General features: G+C 42.6%; 1 protein-coding gene across 7 annotated transcripts in view; it reads left to right on the forward strand.

Annotated features, from left to right (window-relative positions):
- elovl2 (ELOVL fatty acid elongase 2) overlaps positions 1-20,443 on the forward strand; it is a 116,441-nt gene extending 95,998 nt beyond the window's left edge. For all 7 annotated transcript variants that reach the window (XM_048610789.1, XM_048610781.1, XM_048610807.1 and 4 more), the window contains 4 exons: positions 6,520-6,707; positions 10,147-10,224; positions 12,535-12,706; positions 20,207-20,443. In XM_048610789.1, coding sequence (XP_048466746.1) covers positions 6,520-6,707; positions 10,147-10,224; positions 12,535-12,706; positions 20,207-20,352 — 584 coding nt within the window. In that variant the 3' untranslated portion in view covers positions 20,353-20,443. The remainder of the gene's footprint in view (positions 1-6,519; positions 6,708-10,146; positions 10,225-12,534; positions 12,707-20,206) is intronic.
- Positions 20,444-20,992: the final 549 nt, after the last annotated feature.

The raw sequence follows: 20,992 nt of genomic DNA on the forward strand, positions 1-20,992 counted from the left end.
AGTGAGAGAGAGAGTGAGAGCATGTGCAAAAGAGTGTGAGAGAGTGAAAGAGTGTGTGAGGGTGTGTGAGAGAGTGTGATAGAGAGAGAGAGTGTGAGAGAGAATGAGAGAATTTGAGAGAATGTGAGAAAGAGAGAGTGAGAGTGATAGTGTGTGAGAGAATGTGAGAGAGTGTTTGAGAGAGTGTGAGAGAGTGAGAATGAGTGAGAGTGAGTTTGAGACTGTGTGTGAGAGAGAGTATGTGAGAGTGAGAGAGTGAGAGAATGTCAGAGTGTTTGAGAGAGAGTGAGAGAGTGTGAGAGACAGAGAGAGAGATTGAGTTTGAGCAGGAGAGTGTGAGTGAGTGTGAGAGTGAGTGAGTGAGTGTAAGAGTGTGAGAGAGAGAGTGTGTATGTGAGTGTGTGAGGGAGAGTGAGAGAGAGAGATTGAGTTTGAGAAAGAGAGTGCGTGTAAGAGAATGAGTGAGTGTGTGAGAGATAGTGACTGTGAGAGAGAGAGAGTGTAAGAGTGAGTGAGAGACAGTGTGAGAGATAGAGTGTGTGAGAAAGAGAGAGCATTAGAGCGTGAGAGAGAGTGAGAATGAGGGAGACAGAGAGAGTGAGAGAGTGTGAGGCATTGCTGTGCCTTGTTCTGGCTATTTTTGCAAGGGCTGCTTTGTGGTAGAGGTTCTGCTGGTTAGATCTCAGAGTTTTGTTGAGGAAGGTGTGCAGCAACAAGATAAGGGAAAGGTAAGACTTTCTTTTTTATCCCCTAAGTCTGCTAGTTGCGAAAGGGGCAGAGATGGCAGGCAGTAGAGTGGCATGCTTCTCCTATCAGATGTGGGATATCAGGAAGTAGTTGAGTGTCCCCGATGGCTATGTCTGCAGGAAGTGTGTCTGGCTGCTGCTCCTTCCAGACCGCATGGATCAACTGAAGTGGCAGTTGGAAGCATTGAGGAATGTACAGCAGCAGAAAATGTGAAAGATGGTAGATTTAGGAAGGTGGTCACGCTGCAGGTGCAGTCAGATAGATGGGTGAACCGTACGGAGAGGGAGGCAGGTTGTGCAGGACTCTCCTGTGGCTGCCACTCTCAAACAAATATACTGGTTTGGAAAGTGTTGGGGGGCATAGCTTCCCAGGAGAAAATAGCAGTGGCAGCCAGATCTTTGGCACCACACTACTATAAAGCAGGGTGTGTGAAAGTCCCAATGAACAACTGTGATAGGGGACTGTTTAGTCAGGGGCCCAGGCAGGCATTTCCATGGCTGTGAGGTGAGACTCCTTCCTAATGCCAGGATCAAGGATGACTCGGAGTGGTTGCAGCCCATGCTCAAAGGAGAGCATGGGCACCGAAGTTCATTGTACATATTAGTACCAATGACATAGGTAGAGAAAGGGATGAGGCCCTGTAGAGTAAATATAGCGAGTTAGGCAGCAGGTTAAGGGTAGCAATCTCTGCATTACTGCTGGTGCCATGTGCTTGTGAGAGTAGGAATAGGAGGATAGAGCAGATAAATACATGGCTGAGGAGCTGATGCAGGGGGCAGGGATTCAGATTTTTGAACCATTAGGATCTCTTCTGGAGCAGAAATGACCTGTACAAAAGGAACAGTTGCACCTGAACTGGAGGTTTCCAATATCCTGGCAGGGAGATTTGCTAGAGCTATTCAATAGTATATAAGCTTGCCTGACAGTGGGGTGCGACCCTAAGCAGTAGTGAGACAAGAGAAGGTTGAGGCTGGTGCAGAAGGTAATGAGAGCAAGTTAAATATTTAAGGCAGGCAAGAGCATGGCAGAGAATGAGGAAAGGTTGCTGAATTAAACTGCATTTATTTTAATGCAAGAGGCCTGACAGGTGTAGCAGCTGAACTCGAGGCTTGGATGGGAATATGGGACTGAGATATCATAGCCATTACAGAAACATGGCTGTAGGACGGACAGGACTGACGCCTCAATGTTTCAGAGTACAGATGCTGCAGGAAGGATAGAAGGGAAGGCAAGAGAGGAGGGGGACTGTTGTTTTTGATTAGGGGAAAATATCATGGTGTACTTAGAGAGGATAATCCTGTGGGATTGTCTGGTGAAGCTATATGGGTGGAACTGAGAAATAAGTAGATGATAATCTTAGGATTGTACTCTAGCCTAATAGTCAGTGAGAAATTGAGGAGCAAATATGTAGGGAGGTCACAGATAGCTGTAAGAATAATTGGGATGTAATACAGGGGAATTTTAACTTTCCAAACCTAGACTGTGACTGTCATATGTTAAGGGCTTGGATCGGGAGGAATTTGTTACATGTGTTCAAGAAAACTTTCTCAGCCCAAGAATAAGGGGTACGCCATTCAGGACTGAGATGAGGAAGAATTTCTTTACTCCAGAGATGTGAACCTAGGAATTTTCTTCACAGGAAGCTGCTGGGGCCAGTTCATTAGATGTATGCAACAGGGAGTTGGGCATGGCCCTTGCGGCTAAACAGATCAAAGGGCAAAGACAGGAATAGGATACTGACGTTGCATGATCAGCCATGATTGTATTGAATGGTGCTGCAGACTCAAAGGGCTGAATGGTCTACTCCTGCACCTATTTTCTATGTTTCTATGTAGATAGCCCTACTAGAGAAGTGGCAAAACTTGACTTTCCCTTGGGAAATAAGGCAGGGCAAGTGACTGAGGTGTTACTGGGGGAGCACTTTGGCCATAATTCTATTAGTTTTAAAATAGTTACAGAAAAGAACAAGGCTGGTTCACAAGTTCTAAATTGGGGCAAGGCCAATTCTGATGGTGTTAGGCAGGAACTTTCAAAAGTTGATTGGGGGAGGCTGTTCACAGATAAAGGGATGCCTGGCAGGTGGGAGGCTTTCAAAAGCAAGATATCTTAGAATCATAGTATCATAGAATCCCTACAGTTTGGAAACAGGTCCTCCGGCCCAACAAGTCCAAACCAACCCTCAGAGCATCCCACCCTAACCCATCCCCCTATAACCCATCTAATCTACACATCCCTGAACACTATGGGCAATTTAGCATGGCCAAGCCACTTAGCCTGCACATCTTTGGACTGTGGGAGGAAACCGGAGCACCCGGAGGAAACCCACGCAGGCACGGGAAGAATGTGCAAGATAATGAAAGGTCAGCATGTTCCTGTTAGCGTGAAGGGCAAGGCTGGCAGGAGTAGGGAACACTGAATAATGAGAGATATTGAGGCTCTCTTCAAAACAAAGAAGGAAGCATATGTCAAGTATAAATGGCTGGGATCAAATGAATCCCTTTAGGAGTATTGTGGGTGTAGGTGTACACTTAAGAGGAAAATCAGGAAAGCAAAAAAGAGGACATGAGAACTTTGTCAGATAAGGTTAAGGAGAATCCAAAGAGATTCTACAAGTATATTGAGGGCAATTGAGTAACTGGAGAGAGAATAAGGTCCCTGAAAGTTCAACAAGACCATCTATGTATGGAACCACAGGAGATGGATGAGATCTGAAACGAATATTTCAGGGCAGTATTTTACATGGAGAAAGACATGGAAACTAGGGAACTTGGGGAAATAAATAGTGATGTCTTGAAAAGAGTCCATATTACCAAAGAGGAGGTACTGGAATACGTAAAAGTAGATAAATCCCCAGGATCCGATCAAGTGTATCTCTGGACTTTGTGGGAAGCCAGGGAAGAAATAGTGGTGTCTAAAGGAGGTGGTTGTAATGTGAACAGCCATGGGGAAATGCTGGAAAACTGGAGGGTGGCTAATGTTGTGCCATTATTTAAGGCAGCATGGAAAAGCAGGAGATCTACAGACTGGTGAGCCTGACATCAATGGTAGGTAAATTGTTGAAGGGATTCTGAGAGATGGGATCTACATGCATTTGGAAGGGCAATGACTGATTGAGGATAGTCAGCATGGCTTTGTGCATGGAAAATCGTGTGTCTCAAACTTGATTGAATTTTTTGAAGACCAGGATAGATGAAGGCAGAGCAGTAGATGTTTAAATGGACTTTAGAAAAGCCTTCAAGGTTCCATATGGTAGACTGGTTAATAAGGTTAGATTACATGTGATCCAGTGAGAGCTAGTTAAATGGATAGAAAATTGGCTTGGAGACAAAAGGTAGTGGGAGAGAGTTTTTGTTCAGATCGGAGGCCAGTGCCAGTGGTATGCTGCAAGGATTGGTGCTGGGTCCATCGTTTGTCATTTTTCATAAACAATTTGGGTGAGGATATAGGAGACATGGTTAGTAAGTTTGTGGATGACACAAAATTGGTGGTATAGTGGATAGTGAAGAAGGTTATCTAAGGAAACAAAGAGATCTTGATCAACTGAGCTAATGGGCCGAGGAATGGCAGTTAATGTAGATAAATGCGGTGTTACATTTTGCCAAGATCAACCATGATTGCAAATTATTTAGCCTTAGCTTTTACACTGATGTGCTAGACTGCCACGTCACTGAGATGGGGATATTTGTGGAGCCAACTCCTGGTTTAATTGTTCAGCTGTCTGTTACCATGTATGGCTGGATTTGGAAAGACTATAGAGACTGGATCTGATTCTTTGGCTGTGAGATGATTACCTCGGTCTTTTGCATGCCATTCTATAGTTTGAAATGCAAGTAATTCTGTCCTATAGTTTCACCAGGTTAACACCTCACTTTTTAAATATACTTGGTGTTACTCCTGTTAAGCCCTCCTGCACTCTTAGTTGATTCAGGGTGTGATGACAATGGTAGAGTGGGGAAATGCAGGACCATGGTGCTGATTATCCACAGTGCCTCATTGATTCCCTCATTTGATTTGTTTGAAATCTATCCCATTAGTATAGTGGTAGTGTCACTCAGTACAATAGAGTAACCTGAAGACAGATCCCATCTCCACAGGGGTGGCCATGGCCGTACTGACATGGTCAGATGTATCTGAGATGTATAAATTTATGAAAATGAGGTTAGCTAGGGTTTTTCCATCATTTTGATCCTCTTACCACTGGCCACTAGACCTAGACTCAGTATTGGTAGTAGTTGCTACCAAGTCACTCTTGGTGATGAACAATCAAGACCTCAACCCAGAGTACATTTTGTACCCTTGCCACCCTCTGTCCTTTTATGCGGTGTTCAACATGGAAGAATACTGATTCATTAGCTGAAGGTAGGGGTGAGGGGGAGGTGGGGTGGTGGTTAATCAGCAGTCTGTTTTCTTGCCCATGTTTGACTTGATGGTATGTGACTTCATGGTGTCCAGAATCAATGATAAGGCTCCCATGGCAACTCCCTCCCAACGGTAAACCATTGTTCCGCCACCTATGGCTGATGAGTACCAGTGTTTCAAAACATAACCAGGGCTGGTGGATAGTGGCTTCTGAGACATTATCTTTAAACTATGATTCCATGACTGTGACTGTCAGGGTGTTGCTTGACTAATCAGTGGAAGAGTTCTTCCATAATTTTGACACTAGGGTTTAGATGTTAGTGTGGCGGACTTTGCAATTTCACAATGATTGTTCACTATCATTGTTTCTACTGCCTATGTTGATGCTGGTTGATCCATCTGATTTCATTAGTGTTTGATCTTATACTGATTTTATAAAACTGACTATTTCAGAGGGCAGTTAAGATTTGGGGCAGCATGGTCGCTCAATGGTTAGCAATGCTGCCTCTCAGTGCCAGGGACCCGGGTTCATTTCCAGCCTTGGGCAACAGTCTGTGGAGTTTGTGGAATCCCTGTGTCATTGTGAGTTTCCTCTGGGTGCTCCAGTTTTCTCCCACAGTCCAAAGATGTGCAGGCTAAGTGGGTTGGCCAAGCTAAGTTGCCCGTAGTGTTCAGGGATGTGTAGATTAGGTGGGTTATAGAGGATTGGGTCTTGGTGGGATGCTTCAAGGGTCAGTGTGAACTTGTTGGGCCAAAGGGCCTGTTTCCACCCTGTAGGGATTCTATGATGATTCTATGACCAATGTGCAAGTTAGGTGGATTGGCTATGCTAAATTGCCCATAGTTTCTAGGGTGGGAAATGCAGGGATAGGGTAGGGGGTGGGTCTGGGTGGGATGCTGTTCAGAGGGTCGATGTAGATGCAATGGGCCGAATGGCCTGCTTCCACACTGTAGGAATTCTTTGATGATTCTATGAGTCAAGCATGTGGTGTTTATGACAAGGTCAGCCAGGTGCACCTCATAGAATGAATTCGCTGATTGGGATTGTTCATCTGGTCCAATCAGGGAGACCTGGCTCACAGAAAAAAAACACAGGATTGTCAGACATCCTCATGCTCAGAGCTGGTTCTGAGGGAGCTGGATGACTTTTCATGTGTAAATAAAGGGTGACTTGGTGATGGGATACTGGCCTCTGGAGTTATTTCAAAGTACAGTGCTGTTAATCTGAAATCACATGTAGACCAAACCAGATAAGGATGGTAGGTTTTCTTAAAGGATATTTGAATTTTATCTTGATTTAACTTCTGAAATTACTTGAAGCCTTTTTTTGCGCTTTGTCCAATTCACTTAGGGTGTACTATGATTGTAATTGGTAAACATGGGGATCTGAAGTCATTTTCTGTTTCTTTTTAGATCCCAGGGTTAAAGGATGGCTTATGCTGGATTCCTATTTACCTACATTCCTCCTTACATTCTTCTACCTAATCACTATATGGCTGGGAACAAAGTATATGAAAGAGAAACCGGTATTCTCTCTTAGGATTCACCTAATAATATATAATCTTGGAGTAATGCTTCTCTCTCTCTACATCTTTATTGAGGTAAGATTTCATCTAAAATCTAAATGATTTTTTATAAAAATTATTGATCTGCTGATATCAAGATTTGGAGCAAAACTGGCAAGGCCATTTGACACTATCCATAACAGAATATCTATCGTACAAGGTAGTGGTTCTGAAGAAATTAATGTTGCATTAAGCTCCAACACAATGAACATCACTGCAATTTTGAGCAGGTCCCATGAGGCACAGCTGCCAAAGACAGGGAAGAAAAATATTTATACTGTGGCCACAGTATTAGAAAGGTTGCAGTACCCTTACGGTGACAAAAGAGCAAATTAAAAGATCTAAAAGCTAGAATCTGAGAAGAAAATTAAGACTTTAATGAAATTGGAACTCATTTACATCATGATTGAGGGGGAAGATTTATCAATGCCTCAGGAAATTAGTTTTATTTGAAAACAATTTGCAAGGAATACACAATGTTTTAAATTGTGAAATTTCTCTGACAATTTCAAATTGCCCATGAAGAAGCATCTTGGCCACAAAATTCAGGCAAGCCCTGAAAGGCTGAAGACTACCATTTTGATTATTAAAAATGGTAGAAAGGCCAGTAAGCAGAAAATATACAATACTATTCCCTGGCATTTTAAGCACCTGTCTGGATGCTTCCTACATGTTGTGAGAGTACCTGCCTCCTTCACCGTCTCGGGTATCGTGTTCCATCTAATGACATTGTGGGTAAAAATGTTTTTCCTCAAATTCCCTGTAAACCACCTGCTCTTCGCATAAGGTGAAGAACCTAACGCCTTCTGGTCTTAGAGACACTTGCCATGGGGAATGGATTCTCACAGTCTACCCTCTCATATGCCTCTCATAATTCTGTATACCTCAATCAGGTCACCCCTCTGCTACAAGCAAAACAAACACAGCCTATCCTTCATAACTGAAACTTTCCATCCCAGGCAACATCCTGGTGCATCTCTTCTGTACACTCTCCTGTACAATCACGTCATTCCAAAAGTGTGGCGACCAGAACTGCATACAGCATTCCATCTGTGGCCTAACCAATGTTTGCAAAGTTGCAACAAGATGTCTTTGCTCCTTTTATTCCAAGCCTCAGCTAATGAAGGCATCCTATTTGTCTTCTTCACTACCTATCTACCTGTGCAGACACCTTCAGGGATCTATGAACTTGTATGCCAAAGTCTCTTTGTTCTTCAGTACTCCTTAGGGATTCATACTGCAAATAAAGAAACAAAAGAATTGCGGAGACTGTAAATCAGAAACAAGAACAGAAAATGCTGGAAAAGTGCCACAGGTCTGGCAGCATCTGTGGAGAGAAATCAGTTAATATTTCAGGTTAAGTGACCCTTCATCAGAACCTTGAGCCGAAACATTAACTCTAGTTTATCACCACAGATGCTGCTAGACGTCCTGAGATTTTCTCATTGAATAAATCCTTTTATTATTAGACCTCCCAAAATGCAGCATCACGCATCAGGATTAAATTCTATCTGCCTTTGCTCTGCCCAATGTTCCAGCTGATCAAATCAGACTAGCTTAAGATCATCCTACCCACTATCAACAACATCATTAATTTGAGACATCCACAAACTTACTAATTATGCCTTCTACATTCACATACAAGTGACCCACTTGTACATAAGAAACAGCAAGTGTCTCAGCACTGATCCTTGTGGTATACTGCTGGTCACAGGCTTCCGGTCACAAAACCAACCCTTCACCATCACTTTGCCTCCAATCACAAGCAAGTTTCAGATCCCACTGAATCCTGAGATCCACACTCAGTGCTATGCATCACCATATGCACTCTCTCTCCATCAGCACAGCCTCATTCTATCTCCGAGTTGTCCTGCACCTCCCCCCGCCCCCCACCCCCATCCCACTCCATTCCACTTCATTCTCTGGCTTGTTCAATGATTTAACAAGAAACTTTTCTTTCTCTACCTTTTACAGGCATTAAGGGACACATGCTGCAACAAGTCAGGGATGCCCACAACCCTCTGGAATATCCCTTCTGTCTAACTCATTCCTTTCTCCTGCCCCCATCACTTGTCAGGTGTTTACTATCCTTTCTGGCCTTCTGCTTTCCAATGCTAGATATTCCAAACTCCACAACGGTCTGCTTTATCCCTCTGCACCAATGCCTCAATGTATTTTGGACTAGACATGACATTGAATTTTTGTTCCATCACCTTTTCCCTGTGCTTTTTGATAGGAGTCCACTCCCTGTTCCATGGATGACTTCACCCACCTCTAACACTCTCCCTTCACCTGGACCTATCTTTCTATTTGGCCTTTTATTTGTACGCGTCTTGTTCATTGAGAACGGTCAACACAACATCGGTCACCTTAATTTCTCTGCCCCTCACTTGTCCTCCCCTTCCCCACCCTTTCCATTTGAATCTATCTCCCTCTGAACTGACTGCACTCCATTTTCTCAGATTCAACCTGACCTTTTCCTTGGAACAGAGAAAGTTAAGAGGTGACATGATTTGAGGTATACAAAATTGAGGGGTAGAGAGAGTACACCGTTCAAAAAACCTGGGGTCATAGATTCAGGCTAAGTGGCAGAAGGATTAGAAGAGACACAAAGAAAAGCGTTTTTACACAGATGATGGTCGATGTTTGGAATTCAGTGCCTGAGTTGGTGGTGGAGGCAGAGACCCTAACCTCTTTTAAAACCACCTGGATTTACACTTTTAAGTGTTCTAAGCTGCAGGGCTGTGGATCCAGCTCAGGAAAATGGGATTAGAAAGGTCATGTGGGTGTCTTTGGGCTGGCATTGGGCAAGATGGGCTGAATGGCCTCCTTCTATGCAATGTCATTTCTATGGTTCTTGCTCTCTATGATTCCGAACAAACCACAAAAATAAAGACTTTATACTGTCCCTCCTAGTAATACTCTCTCAGCCCCTAAAACCTATTCCTGAGCAGCAGCCAATCCTCTTGCCATATTACTTTTATGAAACCTGACAGCATCTCAGGAGTTCTGCCTCTAGATTCAGTGAAGGTTTGCTCCACTCCTGTCTTGCTGTTGCTTCAACTGCGCTGGTCAGAGACACCAGTATAGATTTAAAATGCCTAATGGCACTTGATCTATCCCTTGGTATTTTTTGGTTGTTTTTGTTGAAAGGACAAAAATATTGAATAGATTTACAGTTTTTCCAGTACTCTCTGTTTGCATTGTTCAACTAGGGCAATGTTGGCAAATGTTATTTATGCCGATTTCCATGAGGCATTTTCTAAATGCTTTCCTAACACACTCAGCTAAAGTTGAAGAGTATGGAACTGAAGACAAACTAGACTTCTTCTAAAAAAGATAATATTGTGGGAACATTGTCTTTTTTTAATTCCCCGCCTGAGCATATTGCTATTAGTTTCAAACTAAGTTCTGTGTTCTGTACCAAAAATTGTTAAAAAATGCATTTTCTAATAAAAGTTTATGTTCTTCACAGCTGGTCCTGGCAAGCTGGGAAGGCAGGTACAACTTGCAGTGTCAGAATCTCCACAGTGCCAATGATGCTGACATCAGGGTGAGACACAAACTAATGGGCTACCAATTTGGTAGCAATTTTTAATGTAGTTCTTAAAGAATACTGCCACATAGGCAGCCCTGCATTTCAGAGTAATGTAAGAGAATGCCTGATCTTGTCCACTTTTGATCTATTCATGGGATGTGAACATACAGCTAGTGAGTCTATTAACGTGCATTGTATTTCACTTGGAGAAAGAGATGGTGAGCCAACTTCTTGATTGATTGCAGACATTGGTGTAGGTACTCATGGGGTTGTCAGGAATGGAGTTCCAGGATTTTGACTGAGCAACATTGAAGAAACAGCAATATAGATCCCACTTAGGATAATGTGCAGTTTGGCAGGGAATTTGCAGCAGATTGTGTTCCCATGTATCCTGCTGATTTTCCTCTTTCTAGGTGGTAGAGGTCGCAGGTTTGAAAAGGGCTGTTGAAGTAGCCTCAGTGAGTTTCTTCATCACATCTTGTAGACTGTACACACTATTGCCATTCTGCATTGGTGGTAAGGGGAGTGAATGTTTGAGGTACCAATCAAGTGGGTTGCTTTGTTCCAGCTTGTGTTGAGCTTATTCAATGTTTTCAGAGCTGTGCTCATTCAAGAAAGTGGAAATATTTCATCAGACTCCTGACATGAGCCATGTAGATAATGGATAGACATTGGGGAGACAGGAGGTGACTTACTCACCACAGAATTCCTAGCCTCTGATCTGCTCTTGTAGCCAAAGTTTCTAAGGCTGTTCCAATTCTGTTTCTGGTCAGTGATAACCCCCAGTATATTGATAGCAGGGGATTCAGTGATGGTTTGCCATTAAATATCAAGAGGTGATGGCTAGATCATCTGTAATTGGAGGTGGTCATTGTCTGGTACTTATGACTTGACTGTTTATTAGCTCAAGTCTGGATGCTGCCAAGGACTTCCTGCTTATGGATCTGGATGGTGCTAGTATTGGGAGAGTCACAAATGGTGCTAAACATTGTGCAAACACCCCACTTCTGACATGATGATTCAACATTGGTATTATTTGTGCAAATGGGGATGTTGGGGATGCCAGAAAGTTAACATGCCTAATAGGCTGAGTTATATTACAAAATGTCAGAGAATCGAGGTGGGTCTTCTAATCAGCCCACATTGGTATTTACCCTCCTTCATGGCTGCCTTCAAGCTGCCATCGTACATGATGGATAAAATATGGCAGAAGGGACCTTTTTTAAAAGATTGGTCTGCTCAGTCACAATGTTTTCAGACTCCAACTTAATTCTTCCCATTAATATCTAGCCCACCAACTTTAAAAGGAGATTAATTTGCACCTGTTGGCAGCAGTTCAATTAAAATCTCCAAATCTGATTTCCTCAAAGTCTATACCTGGTCTCAGACTGTTGCATGCACCATTGTAATCAACTATGTTTTGAATATCCAGACCTGGTAGGAGACATCTATTTACCAGTACTATTGGTTAGGTTGGTAGCAGGACATTCTGTTCACTTATTTCAACGGTCAGGTTGAGAAGAGATGCAGACTGCTCATTCCTGGTTCAAGACAGACCTACATTTTTGTTCTTTCATGAAAACGAAATCATAACATTGGAAAGAACTGCAAAGAAGAGTTAATTGAACAAGGCTGTCAAAGACTGTCTGAATGCTCTTCTTCTATGCCACAAGAGTCTACAACCTTTGCTAGTCATAGAATCATAGAATCCCCACTGTGTGGAAACAGGCCCTTCGGCCCAACAAGCCCAACAAACTCCGCTCCTCCGAACAGCATCCCACCCAGACCCATTCCCCTACCCCTGCATTTCCCTTGTCTAACCCACCTAACCTAAACATCCCTAGGCACTATGGGCAATTTAGCATTGCCAATCCACCTACCCTGCACATCTTTGGACTGTGAGAGGGAAACTGGAGCACCTGGAGGAAATCTACGCAGACACAGCGAGAATGTGCAAACTCCACACAGACAGTTGCCCAAGGCTAGAATCGAACCCGAGTCCCTGGTGCTGTGAGGCAGCAGTGCTAACCACTGAGCCATCGTGCTGCCCCAAAAAGTACCTCAGCTACTCCCCGGCGGGGAATTGAACCCCAGTCTCCCATGTGACAGGTGGGGATACTAACCACTACACTACTGAGGAGGCCTCCCAATACCTCACAGCCTATGATTTTAATTTCAGTTGACTTCATTTTTTATTTTAATAAAAAGCTGGCAATAGCATTTCAAATCTCTAAAATGAAATTTTGTTCAAATTACTGTTCATGGAAATACTGTTCTGTATATTGATGCAATTAGTTATGAGTATGGTTCCTATTCATTTTACAGGTGGCAAAAGTGCTTTGGTGGTACTACTTTTCTAAAGCTATTGAATTTATGGACACATTTTTTTTCATCTTACGGAAGAAAAATAGCCAGATTACATTTCTTCATGTATATCACCATGCAACAATGTTCAACATTTGGTGGTGCGTCCTTAACTGGATACCTTGCGGCCAAAGTAAGCTCTATTTTAGATTCTATTTTTGTTCTTTCAGGAAGCTATTTTAGGTTCTAACTATTTTGTGAGGGCTGAACATTGTTACTGACCGAAATAGTGGGAATAACACCAGGTGATATAAATTTGCATGTAACAATATTTTTGAAAAATCAGTTGTACCTGAATTATATTTTATAAAATTTCAGTTACTTCTGTTTCTGGTAGTGTTTATACGGGGTGAATAACTTTGAAGCTTTGGAAATACAATCATAGGGATCTACAGCACAAAAAAGCTCTTCAACCCATTTTATGCACCCATCAAAAATTACCACCTCGACTATACCACCTCACCCTGCTTCCTGTCAGGGTCTCCATCCATTCTCTCACTGTCTCCATCTCCGTTGCATCTATCTGACAATGCCTCAGATTTGTCCACCTTTTCTCCTCAACTGAGGATTCCCTGCTACCATGGTCAACAGCACCCTTAGCAATGTTCGACCCATTTCCCACAATCTGCCTTCACCCCTTCCCTTCCCTCATAATAATGATAGCATCCCTCTGGTCCTCACTTAAGAACCCACCAGCCTCAGCATCTGAAGGATTGTAAGCCGCCATTTCCATCATCTCCAGTGGGATGCCACCATCAGACACATATTCCCCTTCCCTCCCTTGTCAGTACATTTTTTTTCTTGTAGGGACTGAGCCCTACAGGACAGCCTTGTCCGCTTCTCTACCATTCCCAACATCTCTCACTGACATGGCACCTTCCCATGCAATCGCAGAAGGTGTAATACTGGCTTGAGTACCACCTCGCTATCTAAGGCATCAGTACCTTCTAGGTGAAGCAGTGATTTTACCTGTGTTTCATTCAATCTGCATTTGCTGTTCACAATATGGTCTTTTACAGTGGGAGATGAAATGCAGGCTGGGTGACTGCTTTGCTGAACACCTACATTCTGTCTGCAAAAACAACCCCGAGCTTCCACATGCCTGCCACATTAATGGACCACTATATTCCCACACCAACACTTTTGTCCCAGGCCTTCTGCAGTGTTCCAGTGAGCTTCAGTGCAAGCTCAAACAACAACATCTCATTTTTCCATTTGGACTCTAGCACTCAACATCAAACTCAATAACTTTAGAGCCTGATTCCATCCTTGCATATCTTTGACCCACCCCATGTCGGGCCCTGTTATGACATTCATAGAATAGAATTCATAGAATCCCTACAGTGCAGATAGAGGTCATTCAGCCTTTCGGGTCTGCACTAACCCTCCGAAGACCATCCCACTATCCATGTAACTCTCCAATCATAGAGTCATATAGCACGGAAACAGTTGGTCCAACTTGACCACACCAACCAGACATCCTAATCTGACTTAGTCCCATTTTGCCAGCATTTGGCCCTTTTTCCTCTAAACATTTCCTAGTCATATACCCATTCAGATGCCTTTTTTAAAATGTTGTAATTGTACCCACCACCACCACTTCCTGTGGCAGCTCATTCCATACTTGCATCATGTGAAAAAGCTACCCCTCACGTCTCTTCCCTTTTTTTTCTAAATGTTTCCCCTCTCACCTTAAAACTATGGCCTCTAGTTTTGGACTGCCTCAATCTAAGAAAAAGATCTTGGCTATTCACCCTATCCATGCCCACTCATGATTTTATAAATCTCTATAAGGTCACCCCTCAGCCTCCACTCCAGGGAGAAAAAGCCCCAGCCTATTCAGCCTCTTCCTACAGCTCAAACCCTGCAATCTCAGCAACATCCTTGTAAATCTTTTCTGCACTCTCAAGTTTAATAATATCCTTCCGAAAGAAGGGTGACCAGAATTGTATGCTGTTTCCTAAAAGTGGCCTCACTAATGTCCTGTACAGCCGCAGCATGATGTCCCACATCCTGTATTCAGTGCACTGACTGATGAAGGCAAATGTGCCAAATGCTTTCTTCACTACCCTGTCTACCTACGATTCCACTTCCACTTTCAAGGAACTATGCACCTGCACCCCTAAATCTTTGTTCAGCAACATTGTCAGGACATATCATTGTGTATAAGTACGTCCTGGTTTGCTTAACAAAATGTAATAGCTCATATTTATCTAAAACTCCATCTGCCACTCCTCAGCCCATTGGCTCATCTGATCAATGTCCCATTGTACTTGGATAATCTTTTCTGTCCACTGCACCACCTATTTTGGTATCATCTGCACCATGATCCCACATTAACCATGGCTAATCCACCTAGTCTGTACATCCCTGGACACCATGGAGCAATTTAGCATGACCAATCCATCAAACCTGCATATTTTTGTACAGTGGGAGGAAATCAAAGCACCCATCAGGACTTACACAGACCCAAGGAGAATGTACAAACACCACAGACAGTTACTCTAAACTGGAAATGAACCTGGTGCTGTGAGGCAGCACTGTGCCATCACGACTAAAAGTGTTACTTTTGCACAGCCACCCATTCCTGTGTACTCATAGGCCAATTATCACATATGGGTTGCATTCAGGATTATTTAGTGTAGAATCCCTAGTGTGGGAGCAGGCCATTCAGCCTTTTGAGTCCACCCAATCCAGACCCACCCCCCTACCCTGTCCCTAAAACCCTGCATTTCTCATGGCTGATCCACCTCGCCTGCACATTCCTGGGCACTATGGGCAATTTAGCATGGCCAGTCCACCTAAACTGCGCATCTTTGGACTGTAGGAGGAAACCGGAGCACCTGGTGGAAACCCATGCAGACACGGGGAGAATGTGCAAACTCCACACAGACAGTCGCCCAAGGCTGAAATCGATCCCAGGTCCCTGGCACTGAGAGGCAGCAGTGCTAACCAATGAGCGATCTTGCTGCCCTATTTTCTCACTCTTGACTCCTCTTAATATTTATTCAGCTTTTCTTCTGTGTTGATGTGCTATCCATTATATCTTTGTTTACCTACTCCTTTCACATATGGTCATTTATCCCTCCTCCAAGGGGAAATCATCCTTCCTGGCTACCTTGTCTATACCCTCATAATTTTATTCGTCTCAACCATGTCTCACTGAGTCTCCTCATGACTGAAATTCTCTAGCTTAGGCAATGTCCTGGGAAATCTCCTCCGCACTGTCTCTAGAGCAATTAAGTCCCTCCTTCAATGTGGATTCCAGCATTGCACACAGTACTCTAGGAGTGACCTAACCATGCTTTATACAGTTCCAGCATCTCGTCCCTTCTCTGAAAATATATGCCTTGGCAAATAAAGGCAAGTATCCCATATGTTTTTGTAACTACTTTATCTAGTTGTCCCGCTATTTTGAAGGAACAGTGGACATGCACATCAAAGTCTCTCTCATACTTTGTGCTTCCCAGGATTCTACTTTTCATAATGTATTCTGTTGCCTTGTTTCTCTTATCTAAGCACATCACCTCACATTTATCTAGATTGGTTGGTCAATGGCAAATGGAATTTAATCTGTCACTCTGTCAATTCTGGATCTACTTAGCCAAATTCCCTTGAATCCCATTGGCTCTTACATTTGCTATCAGTAACATGCTGATGTTCTTGATTGATATCTGCCACTCAAATATTTTTAACCAACCTGTTCAAAGTTATTATCATGTACTTCTGGAGCAGGTGAGACTTGAACTAGAGTTCCAATAGAATTGCTTCCAATAGTTTCCCTAACACTGATGTGAGACCAACTGGCCAGTAGTTTCCTGGTTTATCCCTTGCTCCCTTCTTGAATAATGGCATCACATCAGCTATCCACTAGTCCTCTGGCACATCTGCGTTGGCCAGGGAGAATTTGAAAATTATTGCCAGTGCCCCTGCTATTTCCTCCATTGCCTCATTCAACATGCCTGGGATACATTTCATCTGACCCTGGAAACTTGTTTACTTTTAACCCAACCAAACCTCTCAGAATTTCTCTCTTCCTTTGCTAATTTCTTTAAGTTTGTTAAAGTCCTTATGTCTGATTTCTATACCTACATCATCCCTGTCACTCACGGATACCGATACATCCTCTATTTCCACACGGAGGCCACAAATATGTTTAACTTGAAACAAATTAGTTACGGAGAGGCTCATTTATTCTCATTAGAAACACATTGTCTCCATGGAAGTGTGGATTTTTAAAAGAGTTAAGTAGCTTGAATTTGTTCACATTGATGGATTATATCAGTTCGATCAGGGAGGGGCATGAGTCATGTATATATTATGCAATAGCAGAACTAGGTCATCCGACATGAGATTCTTCTTTACCCGGGTAACAGTACTAGATTTGTGGAACAGTTGTCAGCTTGTGCAACATGTGCTGAATGGTTGCATACTATCAAAATAGAGTTGGATCACTTTGATTGTAGAGATCACAGAATAGAAAGAAAAGGGAAATACTAAGTAATGTAAATCATAGAATTACACAGTAATTTGGCTCATCAAATCTATACCACAAAAAATTACTACAGCCTACACTAGTCCCAGTTTCCCGCACTAAGTCTATAGCTTTGAATGTTATGACACTTAAAGTGCTCATCTGAGTAATTTTTAAAAGGTTGAGGTTTCCTGCCTCAACTATCTTTCCAGGAATTGCATTCCAGATATCCACTACCCTTTGGGTGAAAACTTTTCCTCAAATCCCCTCTCAACCTCCTGCCTTTCACTTTAAAGTTATGCCCCATGTTATTGACCCTTCAACTACTCATCCTGTGCATGCCTCTCATAACCCTATACACCTCAATCAGGTTCCCCCTCAACCATTTCCCCTCCAATGAAAACAACTTGAGCTTATCCAGCCTCTCTTCAAAGCTGAAATGCTCCTTTCCAGGCAACATCCTGGTGAATCTCCTTTGTACCACCTTCAGTGCAATCACATCCTTCCTATAGTGTGGTGACCAGAACTGCCACACGGTACCTAACCAAAGTTCTATACAGATCCAACATGACCTCCCTGCTCTTATATTCTGGGACGTATTTGATAAAAACAAGCATCTCATTTCCACCTTAACTACCATTTTAACCTATATTGCTGCCTTCAAATATATGTAGTCAAGTACCCCAAGATCATTCCATTCCTTTGAGTTTCCTGGTGTCCTTCCATTCATTGAGTAGTCCCTTGACTTGTTATTACTTTGGAGGTGCATAACCTCACTTTTCAGGGTTAAATTTCATCTGCCATTGATCTACCATCTGACCAATTCATTTGTATCGTCCTGTAACCTAAGACCTCCTTCCTCACTGTTAACGCCTTAGACAATCTTCCTGTCACCTGCAAACTCACTTATCACTTTATTTTTCATCATATATGTATAATTTATATAGAGACCTAGAGTTGACCCCTGTGATTAAGAACCTAAACACCAACAACAGATAGCTGCTCATCTCTCTCTTTATCAAGGCCACTGATCAGAAGCTGGAGCACAACCCAACTGTTCTAAATGCCACAGTCATGAAGTCAGCACAGAAAAAGTGACAGAAGGCGCAATCACCAACTGCTTCTGTCATCATTAGTGTATCATGTACAGTATGGGATCCAGCACTGATCCCTGTGGTATGCCACTGTGTACCAGGCTCCAGACAACCTTCTACCATCACCTGTCACTAAGCCAATTTCAGATCCAATGTGCTAAGTAACCCTTGATCCCTGGGAGCTTCTACCTTGTCAGTTTCCATTGTGGGACCTTGTCAAAAGCATTGCTGAAATCCACATAAACTACATCAACTGCATTACCCTCATCTAAACATTTGGTCATTTCCTCAAAAAAAATTCCACCAGATTCCATCAGTGGCATGACTTCCCTCTGACAAAGCCATACTGACTATCCCTGATAAAACCTAGCTTCTCTACATGAGGGTAAATTTGCTCCTTCACTATTTTTTCCAATAGTTATCCTACTGCTGATGTTAGATGCATTGGTTTGTTGTTCCCTGGTCTATCTCTACTAGTCTTCTTGTAATGTGGAACCACACTAGCTGTTTTTCCGACCTCTGGCCATGGGGAGGTGCCAGAGACAATTTACAAATATGGGTCAGGACTCCTGTAATTTCCTCTCACATCTCCCACAGTAGCCTGGGATGCAACTCCTTTGGGAATTTGTCCACTTTTAAATCCACCAAATCCTCCGATACCACCTTGCTTCTTAAATCAATCTGCATAAGTACTTCACAGTCCACCTTCTTGAAATCTGTACTTGCATCCTCCTCCAAGTAAAACTGTATTGATTTAACACTCTTCAGAATTATCAATCAGACTTCCTGGGCTGGTTTAGGTAGCCCAATAAATTTCACATGCGATTCTAAGGAATCATTTCTGTCAGAAATTGGTTTTTAATGTTTTAATCTATTCTTTTACGCCTCATAGAGTTACAGATTCCCCATAGTGCGGAAAGGGGCCATTTGGCGCATTGAATCTGCACCAACCTACTGAACATAATTCCACCTAGATCCATCCCATCCCTGAAACTCCATTTGAAGGCTTTTATCATGGCTAACCTACCCAACCTGCACATCCCTGCACACTAGGATATTTTTTTTTTTAAACATAGCCAATCCACATAACCTGCATATGTTTGGATGGTGGGAGGAAATCGGAATACCTGGACGAAACCTGAAGGGAAGCTCAACACAGACAGTTGCCTAAGAAGCTAGCACACATTGGATGGTAATGTATGTGGATGAGAAATGTCGGGGGGCTGATACCTGTGGAGCGTGTCCCACGACGATGATGCCCGGTGTTCAGCATGCAGGTGCTTTAGAGCAGCAGCAAGCTTAAGTTGCTAGTACCCTGCCTTCCATGACAAAAATTCCCAAGCATCTAGTTTGCTTGCCATGGGTGGCAGGATAGGAACCAGATTATTAATAAAGTGAGATACAGAGTTAAGATCATTAACCAGCAATATTCCCCTTAACAGTCAACTCGCCACTGCTTAGTGAGAATTTCATCTCAAAACTTGGAACCTAGTTAGAGGAAAAAGAAAGTTGCTCCTGATGTTGAGATAAGCCTCACCGGATTTCTTACGTGATTCTGCCACATTTCTCATTATAGCCCGCATCATTCTACATGAATTTGACACAAATCAGAAATGCATTGCCTGAAAGACTTAATAGCAACCTTCAAAGGGAAGAAAGAAAATGAGAAAGGAACCATACAGGACAATGCAGAATTATCAGGGGAATGAATAGCCTTTTCAAAAGCTGGCACAGACTTGTTGGGCTGAATGACCTTCTAATGTGATTCTATGTTTTTGCTCATTGGTGGCAGGTGGCCTTCAACTACGAAAACCTTACATTCAAAATTTTTCCATACATCTAATACCTCTCTATCTCCATTTTTAAGGTCCTGTTTAAAACCAATCACATTCAACAAGCTTTTAGTTGTTGTTCAATTCTTTCATTCATTTGCCAGATTCCAATTTTCTCATGTAAAGTACTTGGGACATTTTTTGCTACAGACAAAATGTAATGCAAGTTAAGTTGAAACAACATTAATACACTTAGATCTGGTTACTTTGCTTCTCTCTCTGTTTCATTACAGGTTTCTTTGGTCCAACATTGAACAGTTTTATCCATGTATTAATGTACTTCTACTATGGCCTGTCTACCATTCCATCAATGCAGCCTTATCTTTGGTGGAAGAAATACCTTACACAAGCACAGCTGGTAAGAACCAACTTGCTCTAAACAGCACTTTCCACACCCAAGGCATTTCTAGCCAAAGAATTACTTTTGAAGCATGGTTACTGTTGTAACATGAAAATACACTGCAGGCATTTTGGGCTTGACAATGTCCTGTAATGTGCAATGTCCAATTAAACTGTTTTAACAATGCAGTTTTAATAATAAATTTGATCTGCACATTTGGAAAACTCAACTGTTCTTTAGAAGTGTCATGGTTTAGTTGCATGTCAGCAGGATGATAGGACCTCAGTTTCTCAATACATCCAAAAGACACTGCCTACAACAGTCAAGTCGTCTCTCAGTACAGCACTGGAGTGTCAGTCATATTTGTGTGCTAGTCTCCGGACTGGAGCTTGAAACCAGAACCCACTAACTCAGGCAATTATTTTACCAGTGTTAAGACACCCTGTAGGCTGTATTTCACGTATTTCTGTTACAAAGGAAGTTACCAATCATTTATGCATCAGCATTTCCCATTATTGCTAATCCACTGCTGTGAATAATACTGACTCAACTGTAATTTGGTAAGTATTGATACAAAAGATGGCAGAAATGGATTTCATTTTAAATATTGAAAACATCAAAAAAAAAGTGGTAACACAGTTTGGAGCTGGAATACGTGTAATACAGCCTACAGGGTGTC

Source organism: Rhincodon typus, chromosome 2 (genome assembly GCF_021869965.1).
Source record: "Rhincodon typus isolate 14 chromosome 2, sRhiTyp1.1, whole genome shotgun sequence".
NCBI lineage: Eukaryota > Metazoa > Chordata > Chondrichthyes > Orectolobiformes > Rhincodontidae > Rhincodon > Rhincodon typus.